Source organism: Colobus angolensis, unplaced genomic scaffold (genome assembly GCF_000951035.1).
Source record: "Colobus angolensis palliatus isolate OR3802 unplaced genomic scaffold, Cang.pa_1.0 Scaffold584, whole genome shotgun sequence".
In the NCBI taxonomy this organism is placed as follows: Eukaryota; Metazoa; Chordata; class Mammalia; order Primates; family Cercopithecidae; genus Colobus; species Colobus angolensis.
This window is the reverse complement of record NW_012119421.1, coordinates 428,556-442,704: the sequence shown is the minus strand read 5'-3', so window position 1 is coordinate 442,704 and position 14,149 is coordinate 428,556. Positions and strand designations below refer to the sequence as shown.

The following is a 14,149-nucleotide window of genomic DNA, read 5'->3' as shown; positions in this document are numbered from 1 at the left end:
ACCTGAGGTCAGGAGTTGGAGACCATCCTGGCTAACACGGTGAAACCCCGCTTCTACTAAAAAAATACAAAAAAACTAGCTGGGCGAGGTATCGGGCACCTGTAGTCCCAGCTACTCGGGAGGCTGAGGAAAGAAAATCGCTGGGCGTGGTGGCTCACTCCTGTAATTCCAGCACTTTGGGAAGCCGAGGCGGGCGGATCACCTGAGGTCAGGAGTTCGAGACCAGCCTGACCAACGTGGTGAAACCCCATCTCTACTAAAAGTACAGAAAAAAAATTAGCCGGACTTGTTGGCGGGCGTCTGTAATCCCACCTACTCAGGAGGATAAGGCACGAGAATCGTTTGGACCCGGGAGGCGGAGGTTGCAGTGAGCTGAGATCACACCATTGCACTCCAAACTGGGTGACAAAAGCGATACTCCATCTCAAAACAAAAAGAAGAAAGAAAGGAAAGAAAGGAAAAAAGGAAGGAAGGAAGGAAGGAGGGAAAGTAAGAGAGGAAAGAAAGAAAGAAAGAAAGAAAGAAAGAAAGAAAGAAAGAAAAAAGAAAGAAGGAAGGAAGGAAGGAAGGAAAGAAAGAAAAGAAAGAGAAAGAATGAAAGAGAAAGAAAGAAAATCAAGTAAAGAGCAATTCACATTCTCTTGAAAATTCTCATTACATCCAGCCTAGTTCCAGGGAAGCCCTGCCATGAAACTGGTATTGTTACTTAGACTTAGGGTCCTTTGATCAGAGTTGATGATGTCCTCAGCTAAGTCAATGCTAGGAGTGGACAGAGATGAAGTGATGGATGTGACAGAATTGTAGAATGTAGATTTAATAAGATTTGGCATTTTAGGGCGGGGCGTGATGGCTCATGCCTCTAATCCCAGCACTTTGTGAGGCCAAGGTGGGCCGATCACATGAGGTCAGGAGTTCAAGACCAGCCCGGCCAACACAGTGAAACCTCCTCTCTACTAAAAGTACAAAAGTTGGCCAGGCACGGTGGCTCATGCCTGTAATCCCAGCACTTTGGGAGGCCGAGGCAGGGGGATCATGAGGTCAGGAGATGGAGACCATCCTGGCTAACACAGTGAAACCTCATCTCTACTACAGATACAAAAAATTAGCCGGGTGTGGTGGCAGGTGCCTGTAGACCCAGCTACTCAGGAGGCTGAGGCAGGAGAATGGCGTGAGCCCGGGAGGCAGAGCCTGCAGCGAGCCCAGATCGCACCACTGCACTTCAGCCTAGGCAACAGAGCAAGACTCCTTCTCAGAAAAAAAAAAAAAAAAAGCCAGGCATGGTGGTGCACACCTGTAGTCCCAGCTACTCAGGAGGCTGAGGCAGGAGAATTGCTAGAACAAGGGTGGTGGAGGTTGCAGTGAGCCAAGATCGTGCCACTGCACTCTAGCCTGGGTGACAGAGTGAGACTTCATCTCCAAAAAAAAAAAAAAAATTGGTGATTTAGGCATTTGGAGAATGCAGGCAGCAAAGGAGTTTGTGGCCTGAGGAGCTATGGGGTTGATGTTACATTTTAGTAACATGGAGACTGCAGAGAGAAGAAATTGCTTTTCTTTTTGTTCTTGTTTTTTTGAGAAAGAGCCTCTCTCGGTTGCCCAGGCTGGAGTGCAGTGGAAAGATCTCTGCTCACTGCAACCTCCGCCTCTCGGGTTCAAGCGACTCTCCTGCCTCAGCCTCCCAAGTAGCTGGGATTATAGGCGCCTGCCACCAAGCCCAGCTAATTTTTTGTATTTTTAGTAGAGACGGGGGTTTCACCGTGTTGGCCGGGCTGGTCTCGAACCCCTGACCTCAAGTGAGACACCCGCCTTGGCCTCCCAAAGTGCTGGAATTACAGGCATGAACCACCACGCCCAGACAGAAATTGCTTTTGAAAGCAAAAAGATGCATGAAGTCCCTCCCGACTTTGAAAACTGCGATTCTTCTTCTCTATCTAGGAGAACACATCCACCAGTTGTTATTACTCTAATCAGTAAAGGGTCTCAGCTGGAGATACTTGTCAGTGAGCCCTCAGCAAATCGATAAGGAAAACGAAAGGCAGGGAATTGGATGAGATCTTCGCAGGGGTTAGGGAGAAAAGAAGAAGACTGAGACAGGCACCCTGGGCAAGCAGGAACATTGATGGGAGTTGGTAGATTAGGAGAATACCAAGACACAGAGGATAGCTGGAAAGGGATGAGGACCACCAGAAGAGAATATGTCCCAAGGAGGCAAAGGAGGTGTCAACAGGGTCATATTGTGCACCAAAGTTCAGAAATAATGATTATAACTTAACATTCCTTAAGCTCAGTGACTGCTGACTATGCTTCCTATTTTATGTCTTATACATCACCACAACAATTCTGCAAGGAAGGTTTTATCATTCTCACTTTACAGACTAGGAAGCTTTGAGTATTTTGCCCAAGTTCCCAAAACTATTAAGTGCCAGGGCCAGGGACTTTGTCCAAAGTGCGAGGTCTCCAAAGTTCATGTGCTTGGGCAGAAAACACCCACCGAGAAGCTTGTACTGGAAGCTCAGAAAGGAAGTGACAGGAGGCATTGTGATACACACGGTTGAGGGCCTCACTGCTTCTCCTGACTTCTCTACCTTTTCAGACAGCATGCTTCTCAGGTTCTAACAAGCTTACCCTCTCCTCTGGTTTAGCAGTTCCTCCCAGATTCATTTATCCTTCCAGTTCCCTGCGAAATTCTGAGTGCCGTCAGAATGGGCATTTTGCCTTGTTCATCTCTCCAAGTCAGCATCCTGGAGCATAGTAGATGATCTGGAAGTGCCTGATTGCCCTAATTCCACTGGCCTCTGAATTCTCACTCAAAAGGGCGTGATACCCAGGCCCCTCCTAGGTTTCAAAGAATTCTCAGGAATTTGCAGGCCAGAAGCAAGTATAACCTGGACTCTGGAAGGAACATCCTGCAGGTTGGCCCCAGAAGAGGGAGGGGTAGCTGCCCTGAGCTGTACCCCTTGCCTACAAGTTGCTACAGTCCACCATCAGGCTAGTTGTGTAGTCTTAGCTGAAGGCAGAGTTCCCCTTGGTGCTCAAAGAGAAGTACTTTAGGGAGGAGTGCACATTTGGAGTAGACTGAATAATAGCCCCACAGAGATACCCGCATCCCAATCCTTGGAATCTGTGACTATGTTACCTTATATGGCGGAGGAACTTGGCAAATGTGAATAAATTAAGGACCTTGAGATAAAGAACTTATCCTGGATTATTGAGATGAGCCCCTCATATAATCACATGAGTCCTTAGAGAGACGAGAGGGTCAATCAGAGAGAAGGGGGTGTGATGACAGAAGCAGACATTAGAGTGATCTGTCCAGGTGCTAAAAAATGCCAGTTTCTAGAAGCTGAAAGATTCAAAAAATGGATTATATACCTGGAGGCTCCAGAATGAACCAGTCCTTCAGACATTTGTTTTAGCCCCTTAAAACTTATGTTGGGCTTCTGACCTCCAGAATGATAAGAGAATAAATTTGTGTGGTTTTTTTGTTGTTGGTGGTTTGTTTCTTTTTTTTTTTTTTGAGATGGAGTTTCGCTCTTGTTGCCTAGTCTGGAGTGCAATGGCGTGATGTCAGCTCACTGCATCCTCTGCCTCCCAGGTTCAAGCAACTCTCCTGCCTTAGCCTCCTGAGTAGCTGGGATTACAGGCACGTGCCACCATACCCGGCTAATTTTTGTATTTTTAGGAGAGAGGGGTTTTCACCATGTTCATCAGGCTGGTCTCGAACTCCTGACCTCAGGTGATCCACCCACCTCGGCCTCCCAAAGTGCTGTGATTACAGGCGTGAGCCACCACACCCGGCAAATTTGTGTTGTTCTAAACCACTAAGTTTATGATAACTTATTAATGCAACACTAGGGAATGAATACACCGTTCTTACAAGAGCCCCTAGGCTCTTTTTATTTGACGGGGGGCGGGGAGGGGTGAGATTTGAGTGTCATCAGGAGCAGAGTATGAAGTATACTTGGAGGGAAAGAGAAAAGGAAGTGGGCAGCAGAGGTGAAAAGGAGATCAGGAATGGGAAGTCGGGGGCCCCACAGTGAACCTTTTCTTATGGCTGACTAGGCTCCTTGATGGGCCTGGCCAGCCGCCTTCACCTGCTCAGCCCAGAATTTCTAGAGAGATCTGTTGTCTTTGCAAGTGGCACTGAGCTCTCCTAGACAATTGCTGGCCTCCCACAGCCATGGACCTCTGTAGAGCTCCCTGGGGTCATCCAGGGCAGGAGGGTGACAGGCTGGCTTCACCGTGGTCATACAGCAGAAGTGGCAAGCTCTTCTTGCTCTTGAGGAAAGCTCACACCCAGATTGTTGCAAGGATGTTGTACATGTTGAGCATCCCTAATCTGAAAATCCGAAACCCTATGCTCCAAAATCTGAACAATTTTGTGCACTAATGTGGTGCCTCAGTGGAAAATGCCACACGTGATTTCACACAATGGGTCATACAATGTATAGCTTATTCAGGGAGCCCAAGGAAAAAAAAAAAAAAGGCCCTCCCAGCCCCTTTCCAGTGAGATGTATCTTTTTTGCACATGCCCGGTTTCTCCAACGTGCACACACTCACAAAGGGTCATAAAATGGCACGTGTGCAGGCCAGTGTCATCAACAGCACGTTCCCCATAATGCCCCACGTAGGAGCCAAGACCTATGTGCCTTACTCACTGTGGGTTTTGTTTGTTTGTTAGTTTATTCTCTGCTCTGTGGTATAAAGATATTGTTGAAAATATGAAAAAGGCCTGCAGATACCCCATGAGTGACAGTGATTTTGAAAGAGAAGAAGCAAGGCCAGGCACGGTGACTCATGCCTGTGATTCCAGCACTTTGCAAGGCTGAGGCAGCTGGATCACTTGAGGTCAGGAGTTGGAGACCAGCCTGACCAACATGGTGAAACCCCCGTCTCTACTAAAAATACAAAATTTAGCCAGGCATCGCGGCACGTGCCTGTAGTCCCAGCAACTCGGGAGGCTGAGGCAGAAGAATCACTTGAATCCAGGAGGCGGTGGTTGCAGTGACCTGAGATTGTGCCATTGCACTCCAGCCTGGGCGACAGAGCAAGACTCTGTCTCAAAAAAAAATGGGGGTGGGGAGAGAAAACATTTATGTTTATCTATAGTACAGAAAGTCAAGTTGTTGGAGAAAATGGAGCACAGTGTGTTATTAAGGTGTTTATGAAACATAGATGGATTTCGTGTTCAGTCTTGGGTCCCATCCCCAATATATCTCATTATATACATGCAAATATTCCAAAATCTGAGACTGGAAACACTCTCAGTCCCAAGCATTTCAGATAAGGGATACTCAACCCGTGTTAGTTCCTAGGGCTGCCATAACAAATGACCACAAACTTGATAGCTGAAAACAACAGAACTGTAATCTTCCACAGTTCTGGAGACCAGAAGTCTGAAATAAAGTACCAGGCTCCCTCTAAAGGCTCTCAGGGTGAATATAGACATGAACTTTAGGGAACATATTCAACCCACTACAGGTCCTGAGCACTAAGCCTTGTGGGAGGACACTCTGGAAGCAGGTCCAGGCTTCCCCTGGTCTTGCCTCTTCAGAGCCTGTGCCCTCTCTACCTCCAAAAGGCCCTTCTATCAGTCACTTACACCTGAGTATAAAACTAAGCATGAAAGCTGTGCAATTTTGACCAACCCTCCTGTGTTCATGAGTGTAGGTGTTGGGGAACAGGCTGTGTCTCCACTTGGGGAACTCACGGGGCAGGACAGGAAGATGTTGGTGGTCCTTGACCAGATACTTCCTATAATAATGAAAAGCCTGAATGGTTGGCGTCTGGCAGACTGTGGCCTGCATTTACTTGCCCGGGGAAAGCTGGAAAGAAAGAAGACATGAGGCTAAAATAGAGGCTCAGTGTCTTAGTTTCAATATCTGTAAAACAGTAACAATAAATACACATACCTCATAGGATTAGTGCAGGGATGAATTGCTATACAGTCCATACAAAGTATTTAGAGCAGAGTCTCAACATGACAATAAATCAATAGTTATTAGCAATTTCTATTGCTAATAGAAAATATTAGCAATTTCTATTGCTAATAGAAAATATTAGCAATTTCTATTGCTAATAGAAAATATTAGCAATAGAATAATGGGTAAATTATTGGAAAATAATGGGTAAATTATGTAATCTCTAGATACTAATTATGTAGAGATTCTTCTAGACTATGTGGCCAAGCCAGCAGGAATAATTGGGTTCCTAGGAGCTTTATAATTCACAGAAACCTTTCACTAACAGCCTCTCATTTGAGTCCACAACAACCCTGGAAAGAAGAAAAGGCTTTTACCCTATTTTACAGATAAGGAAGTTTCTGGCAAAGATTAGACACTGGGGAATGTGAGTTACTGGGCTAAAACATGGCCAAGGTGGAATTTGGGCCTAGGTTTTGTGTTTTGCTTTTTTCTTTTGTATTAGATTCCATGCTTCGGGATAAAGTGATACATGGAATGGATACAAATAATATCAATATGTGTACAGTACAGCCCACTCTCCTGACCTCAGTCTACAGTGAGAAATACATTTCCATTGGCCGGGTACTGTGGCTCACGCCTGTAATCCCAGCATTCTGGGAGGCCGAGGCGGGTGGATCACAAGGTCAGAAGATCAAGACCATCCTGGTTAACATGGTGAAAATCCATCTCTACTAAAAATAAAAACAAAAATAAAATATTAGCCGGGCATGGGTGGCGGGCGCCTGTAGTCCCAGCTACTCAGGAGGCTGAGGCAAAATGGCGTGAACACAGGAGGCGGAGCTTGCAGTGAGTCAAGAAGTCAAGAACTGCCACTGCACTCTAGCCTGGGCGACAGAGTGTGACTCCGTCTCAAAAAAATAAAAAATAAATAAAATAAAATATAGATTAAAGGGAGGGAAAATAAGAAAGTAAGATATAAAACACATTACCACTAACATGCACTTCGAGAAGCAGAAATTCGCTAGGACTGAGAAAATCAAAACCTGTTCTGCCATTCATGAGGCTGCACTAACAGAGATAAAGCTAGCCTAGAAATAATAGAAAACATTCTTCTCCCAAGGGCATGCTACAGCTATAAAGGCTCATAAGTCCCCTCTCTCCTTTTTTATTCACGAGAAACTTGTGCTCAAAATCACAGACCATCAGAACTTTGGCTGCTTGAAATCATATCAAGCAACAATGAAGCATCTCCCTTTTCCAGTGAAGGACCTAAGCCACCTTGACACAAAAAAACAGCAGTAATTTTCAACCCAGGTGCAAAACTTCAAGTAAGGGATTTCTGAACACAGCATTCCACCTCTATCTCAACTTCGTAGTTTCCAAGGAAGCAAGACCCTGGATCCACTTCAAAGTCCCATCCTATGCCTACCCTTTCACACAGCCCTGCTTTGCTTTGAGCCTATGAAAACTACACTCCACTCTTCTCCCAAAATCAATGATAACTCCAATTTTCCTCTTGTTTGGTGAGCACCCTCCTCCCACCACCCTGCCACCAGTTTCTCTGTTGTGTGTTCCCCCTCATCGTAACAAGTCAACAAACTTGGCTTAGGTAGACTAAGTAGTGGTCTTGGGCTAATTGGGATAGGTAGAGTTTTTACTTAGAATTAATATTCATTTCAGCATTCCTACATTGTCAGAGGTTGTTTTGTTTTGTTTTTGAGACAGGGTCTCTGTCGCCCAGGCTGGAGTGCAGTGGTGTGATCATAACTCACTGAAGCCTGCAGCCTCAATCTCCCAGGCTCAAATGATCCTCCCACCTCAGCCTCCCAAGTAGCTCAGACTACAGGTGCGCGCACCACCACGTCCAGCTAATTTTTATAGTTTTGTAGAAACAGGGTTTTGCCGTGTTGTCAGGCTGGTCTCCAGCTCCCAACAAACTTGCCCCCCTCGGGCTCCCAACCTGCTGGAATTACAAGCATGGGCCACTACACCGCGGCTGTTAGTTATTTCTAATCTTTTAAATTACTATAAATGCTGCATCAACATCTTACTTCTTTGATATTAGTAGTGTTGAATCGTGACTAAAGGGAGACTCTGGACTTGAAACCTGGTTTGGCACCGACTGTGTGACTATGAGAAACTTTCTTAACCTCTCTGTGATTCCTCCATGTCCCAATCTGTAAATGGACATACTTATACTACCTACTTGACAGGGTTTTGTGAGGATAAAATGAGTTAATACATGTAAAGTGTTTAAAACATTGTTGGCACCAAGAAAAAGTATGTAAGTGTTAGAAAAAATATACATATATAGGCCGGACGTGGTGGCTCACGCCTGTAATCCTGGCACTTTGTGAGGCGAGGTGGGTGGATTGCCTGAGCTCAGGAGTTTGAGACCAGCCTGGGCAACATCGTGAAACCTTATGTCTACTAAAATACAAAAAATTAGCCGGGCATTGCAGTGTGCACCTGTGACACCCCAGCGTTGGCAACAGATATCTTCTTCTCCCTTGGCTGCTTCAGGCAGAGAAGAAACACTCTTGCGCTTTTCTGACTCTTTAGTAACTCTCGCAGAATGTATCACATTATTTTACATCTTTTTTTTTTTTTTTATTTTGAGACGGAGTCTGGTACTGTTACCCAGGCTGGAGTGCAGTGGCGCGATCTCGGCTCACTTCAAGCTCCGCCTCCCGGGTTCACGCCATTCTCCTGCCTTAGCCTCCCAAGTAGCTGGGACTACAGGCACCTGCCACCACGCCCGGCTAATTTTTTTTCTTTTATATTTTTAGTAGAGACGGGATTTCACCGTGTTAGCCAGGATGGTCTCGATTTCCTGACCTCGTAATCCGCCTGCCTCGGCCTCCCAAATTGCTGGGATTACAGGGGTGAGCCACCGCACCCGGCCTATTTTATATCTCTTTACATCTCAGTACTTCTTCGTCTTGGCTGTTTGTTCCTTACTGGCAGTGATTTTTTGCGGGTGGCGAGGTGCAGGATAGGGATTCTCGCTCTGTGGTCCAGGCTGGAGTGCAGTGGCACGATGTCAGCTCACTGCAACCTCTGCCACTTGGGTTCAAGTGATCTTGTCTCAGCCTCCGGAGTGGCTGGGATGAAAGGCGGGGCCCACCACCCCACCGCTGTTTAGCATGTAATCAAGAAATCACCATAAAAATGGGCAACCAGCAGCCCTCAGGGTTGTTCTCTCTATGGAGTAGCATTCTTTTATTCCTTTACTTTCCTAATAAACTTGCTTTCACTTTATGGACTGGTCCTGAATTCCTTCTTGCCGGATATCAAATAACCCTCTCTAGGGGTCTAGATTGGGACCCCTTTCCTGTAACACATATTCCAGTGGAATATGTTAGATAATAAAGGCAGAAATTGTAAAAAATTTGAGCTGTAGAGTACAGGTAGTAAGTATTTGGGACCAGTAGAAAGGAGAAGGGTGCTATGCCAAGTTTTATCAAATGAGCAGGATATTTAAGGAATGCGTTTAACTTATAATGGGGTAAGGAAAAAAGCTGACACTCTCAAGGCTTCTTCAACTTGGTCCAGGGCTGCAGACCATTCAAGAGAAAATCAAATCAGGCACAGGGCCTCACCAACCCACAAACCAACAATTCAGCTTGTCTCAGCTTATGATACTTATAACCCTGAGGGTACTTGAAGCCAAAAATGAAACATAAACTATCTTATTGGAACATCTATCTTAACTTAGTCCATTACTTTTATATTAAAAGTAAACACATGTACATACAAAATATTATGTGCCTAATAATTCATTTATTAATATTTTCTTTTGCCTGTTTATTTCTTGTTAGGTAAATTTTAATCTTCTCTTGTCTATTCCCCCGTGCTATTTAATGAAATTTCACTTCTCAGTATTCAAGCTGCACACCCTTATAATTTCTGCTGAAGGACAGTTCAAAAATTTTAGGAGGAGTATTCCTTCTATGTTACAACTCCAGAAAAGCAGAGCTTCTTTTGCACCATAAAGCTGCTTCTGATATAGTGGTGGATTGAGACCTTTCCAGAAATGTCACTCTCTTGTCCAACGTGCGGACTAGGTGAAATTGAACTAACAATTGATCTGAATTCTGTTCTTAAAGATGACTTCTAAGGCAACTATACATCTGATTGTTTTATTCTGAGAAATGATACCTATAGCCATTAGAAGTTTACTCTTCTGATTGAATGCCCTTTTCTTATTTAAATGAACACATCTATACATTATGGTCAAGAGTGCATACATCATAGAGAAAGTATACTGCAAAGAAATGGGATGCTTGGGTGGGCTGCTTTGGGCTATCATCCAGATTCCATGGGGCAGTGTTCCCTTCTGATGGGAATAGTTGGATGTAGATGTTTGAGAAATACTAGATGGTATGATTGCATGATGGCAAAACACTTTTGTGGTTTAAAAATATACTGGCTGGGTACGTGGGGCTCACGCCTGTAACCCAAGCACTTTGGGAGGCTGAGGAGGGTGGATCACCTGAAGTCAGGAGTTTGAGACCAGCCTGACCAATATGGTGAAACCCTGTCTCTACTAAAAATATAAGTAAGTAAGTAAGTAAATAAATAAATAAGCAAGCTGGGGGTGTTGGTGTGCGCCTCTAGTCCCAGTTATTCAGGAGGCTGAGACAGGAGAATTGCCTGAACCCAGGAGGCGGAGGTTGCAGTGAGCAGAGATCCCACCACTGCACTCCAGCCTGGGTGACAGAGTGAGACTTTGTCTCAAAAGAAAAAAAAAAAAAAGGTATCCTCTAAGCCTAATGAAATAGAAAGTTTCATCATTACAGTTCCATTCTTTCGCTTTAGAATATTACACAGGCTTTGTTACTTACCCAGGACAAGCCATAATTTCTCTGAGACTCAGTTTTCTTATCCGTAAAGTGAGAAAAGTAATATCTATTTCACAGAGTAGGGATTAAATGATAAAGTGTATGTAGAAGAACTTTAGACACTGAGTAGTACCTGCTGTCTGTAAGGCATTATTACAAAACCACCACAGAGAGCAATAACATTTGTTCACATCAGTTACACTTTTGTACGTTTTAGATCTCTCGAGAGGAGGATGCTTTTGCCCATGAGAGACTCTTGAAGATATTAATTAAGCTAACAGATTTCTACATTGTGTTTAGTGTTCAGGAAGTCCCCTTAAAATCACTTTTACTTTACTTTTACTTCAGTAGGAAGATAGTTCATAATGACATCATCAAAGTAAGTTTTAAGCTTTTCGGGCCTGCTTTTCTCAGGTTTGAGTTTTTATAGCTTGTAATGGTTTTTAAGTAAAATAAGCATATGATTAAAAGTTTTATATTAACTACTACAACTTTTAACTATCAGTTACTTCTATATAACCATTATGATATTTACTGTTCTGAACAATACATACTTCAAAGCACATGAAATTGAAAAAGCAAAGCATCTTTATTCTCTTCATAGAGAACAGAAAAAAATATTAAACTTTTAAGCATTATAAAACAGTTTACTGAATAAAATGTTTGCAAGTCAGCAATTGATGAATAATTTGCTTTGAAACTTTAACTTGTAATCTGGCTAATAAGCACTTATTTACAAACTATTCTACATTGTAAAGGAGAAATGAATATTTCTGGTGTTGTCCTTCTTTGATTTAGAAGTTTATCATCTGCAAGACCTAACTGGTCATTGATGTGAGGATGAGGAAGAGGGAACCACATCGCAGGCAGAAAAGACTAAAGGAAGGCAGAGACTCTAATATCAGGTCAATATAGGTCAGCACACTACCCAGATGAAGTGTCTTTGGCTGGGTTGTGAGGTCAAATAAATACGTTCAATTTTTCCATTCCTTCAATTACATATTTTTTTTTGCTAAGCTTTGGTCATCCATGGTACATAATGCATCTAACTTGCTGACCAAAATGCCAGATGTGAAATAAATGTTAGCTATGGTAGAAGAGCTACAGTAACAGGTAACCTGAAACATAGGCTGATAGCTCATAGAAGGCCATACTTGAATTCTGAGAAAAAAAAAATCTGTTAAAATGGGATGCAAAACGCTTTATACATTGCTTTTACAAAAGTTACACCAATTTAAAGGAAACGTTTCAAAAACGACCCGTGATCGATAAAATTACAGAAAAGAATCGGGAAAGGGGGAAATAATAAGGAAAGAAAGATTAGCAGAACAATCTTCCACCCGGTAAATAGGATTGAATTTTAACCAATGAGATAACAAGTTTGAAAATTTCCTTTTCAGGCCCAATCAAGACGAAGCTATGTCTATAAATAAGACTGCCTGGCCTCTCTCGTAACAATGATACAGCATGGCCCGTACTAAGCAGACTGCCCGCAAGTCGACCGGCGGCAAGGCCCCGAGGAAGCAGCTGGCCACCAAAGCTGCCCGCAAGAGCGCGCCGGCCACGGGCGGGGTGAAGAAACCTCACCGCTACCGGCCCGGCACCGTGGCCCTGCGGGAGATCCGGCGCTACCAGAAGTCTACGGAGTTGCTGATTCGCAAGCTGCCCTTCCAGCGGCTGGTACGCGAGATCGCGCAGGACTTTAAGACGGACCTGCGCTTCCAGAGTTCTGCCGTGATGGCGCTGCAGGAGGCCAGCGAAGCCTACCTGGTGGGGCTATTTGAAGACACGAACCTATGCGCCATCCATGCCAAGCGCGTGACCATCATGCCCAAGGACATCCAGTTGGCCCGCCGCATCCGCGGGGAGAGGGCCTAAGGCATATTTTTAAGTGGTCGATCTAAAGGCTCTTTTCAGAGCCACTGCCGTTTTCATCAAGAGCAGCTGTACCGGCTCTCCATCTAGCGTGCGTCTGCCTTGCGCACCGGTCAGGGGCCAGGGGCACTCGTAGTGGTGGGTGACGTTACAGAGCCCAAAACCCAGCCGCGAGTTGGCTGGCGGTAGAAAAAGCCACAGAGGCATGGTCCTTGTGGTTCCGGCCGAGCCTTCCTTTTCACGCTGGTTTAAGGCCAGAGCTCTTGCTCCCAATTCTGTGGGTAAAGTTTTGCATGGCGGCAAGAGACAATGGGAGTTTCGAGATGTGGAAGACCGTGAGTGTAAGGGTGGGGCGAGTCCCTTAAAAATTATAAACCCGTTTCCTGGTTTATTTAAGAAGTGTATACGTTTAATTAAAGCTCAGCATCTTCCTCATTGCATACTACAGGCAGTGCCCAAGCCGGAATAGTAATTTAAGCGGGCGGGAGTAAATACCTGGCGATTTTAAAAAATGTGTGGGCTGAGGTATTATTTCAAGGAAGAGAACAAAATTTCCACAAAGTATAGAATAAAAATGCAAAAACAAGGGAAGAGTTAACTTGTCTAGCTGGCGTTAAGATTTCTTCCGTATGCAAGTCTGTGATGGAAAGTGGAAACCAAGAAAAAACCCCTAGCCGTTGAAACTATCGCTTCACCTAGCTTAAAACTGGCTAGTGTGAAATGGACCATTCTGATTGGATAACAAGACTTTTGTTCCAGTGACCACTAAGGAAGCACGACCAGAATCTATTATTTACATAGACTCCACCCCCTCTGACGACACCATTGTAAGTTAACCAATAAAAACGCAGCACTTTGTGAGTCCTCATTTGCATACAAGCTCTATAAGTAGCGCGTAACCAGCCCGTTTTGTGGTAGTCGGGAATTACTTCTTTCAGTCTCTGTTGCATTTTTCGCGCAAAAATGCCGGATCCAGCAAAATCCGCTCCTGCTCCCAAGAAGGGCTCCAAAAAGGCTGTTACGAAAGTGCAGAAGAAGGACGGCAAGAAGCGCAAGCGCAGCCGCAAGGAGAGCTACTCCGTTTACGTGTACAAGGTGCTGAAGCAGGTCCACCCCGACACCGGCATCTCGTCCAAGGCCATGGGCATCATGAACTCCTTCGTCAACGACATCTTCGAGCGCATCGCGGGAGAGGCGTCCCGCCTGGCGCACTACAACAAGCGCTCCACCATCACGTCCCGCGAGATCCAGACGGCCGTGCGCCTGCTGCTGCCGGGCGAGCTGGCCAAGCACGCCGTGTCGGAGGGCACCAAGGCGGTCACCAAGTACACCAGCTCGAAGTAAGGGTGTGCAAGGGACGCAATAGATCAACCACCTTACCCCAAAGGCTCTTTTCAGAGCCACTTCAGTAATCGAGATAGCAGCTGTAAACACTTGTCAGCGCGTTGGATAGCTTTTGGTCTGGTAGGAATTGTGACCATGGTCACGGATGCATTCGGGTTTAGGACT

The 14,149-nt window shown here is 45.0% G+C and overlaps 2 protein-coding genes across 4 annotated transcripts in view; both read left to right on the top strand.

Annotated features, from left to right (window-relative positions):
• LOC105526283 overlaps positions 1 to 13,941 on the top strand; it is a 26,055-nt gene extending 12,114 nt beyond the window's left edge. Inside the window, exons 3-6 of the mRNA XM_011962227.1 lie at positions 6,424 to 6,542; positions 10,983 to 11,179; positions 12,232 to 12,644; positions 13,617 to 13,941. Of these exons, the coding sequence (XP_011817617.1) occupies positions 6,424 to 6,542; positions 10,983 to 11,179; positions 12,232 to 12,643 (728 nt within the window). The 3' untranslated portion in view covers position 12,644; positions 13,617 to 13,941. The remainder of the gene's footprint in view (positions 1 to 6,423; positions 6,543 to 10,982; positions 11,180 to 12,231; positions 12,645 to 13,616) is intronic.
• LOC105526276 (histone H2B type 2-F) overlaps positions 13,560 to 14,149 on the top strand; it is a 30,053-nt gene continuing 29,463 nt past the window's right edge. For 2 of the 3 annotated variants that reach the window (XM_011962219.1, XM_011962221.1), the window contains exon 1: positions 13,562 to 13,980. In XM_011962219.1, the coding sequence (XP_011817609.1) occupies positions 13,604 to 13,980 (377 nt within the window). In that variant the 5' untranslated portion in view covers positions 13,562 to 13,603. Of the gene's footprint in view, positions 13,981 to 14,149 lie in introns of all 3 variants that reach the window. The other variant, XM_011962220.1, reaches the window with a different exon arrangement.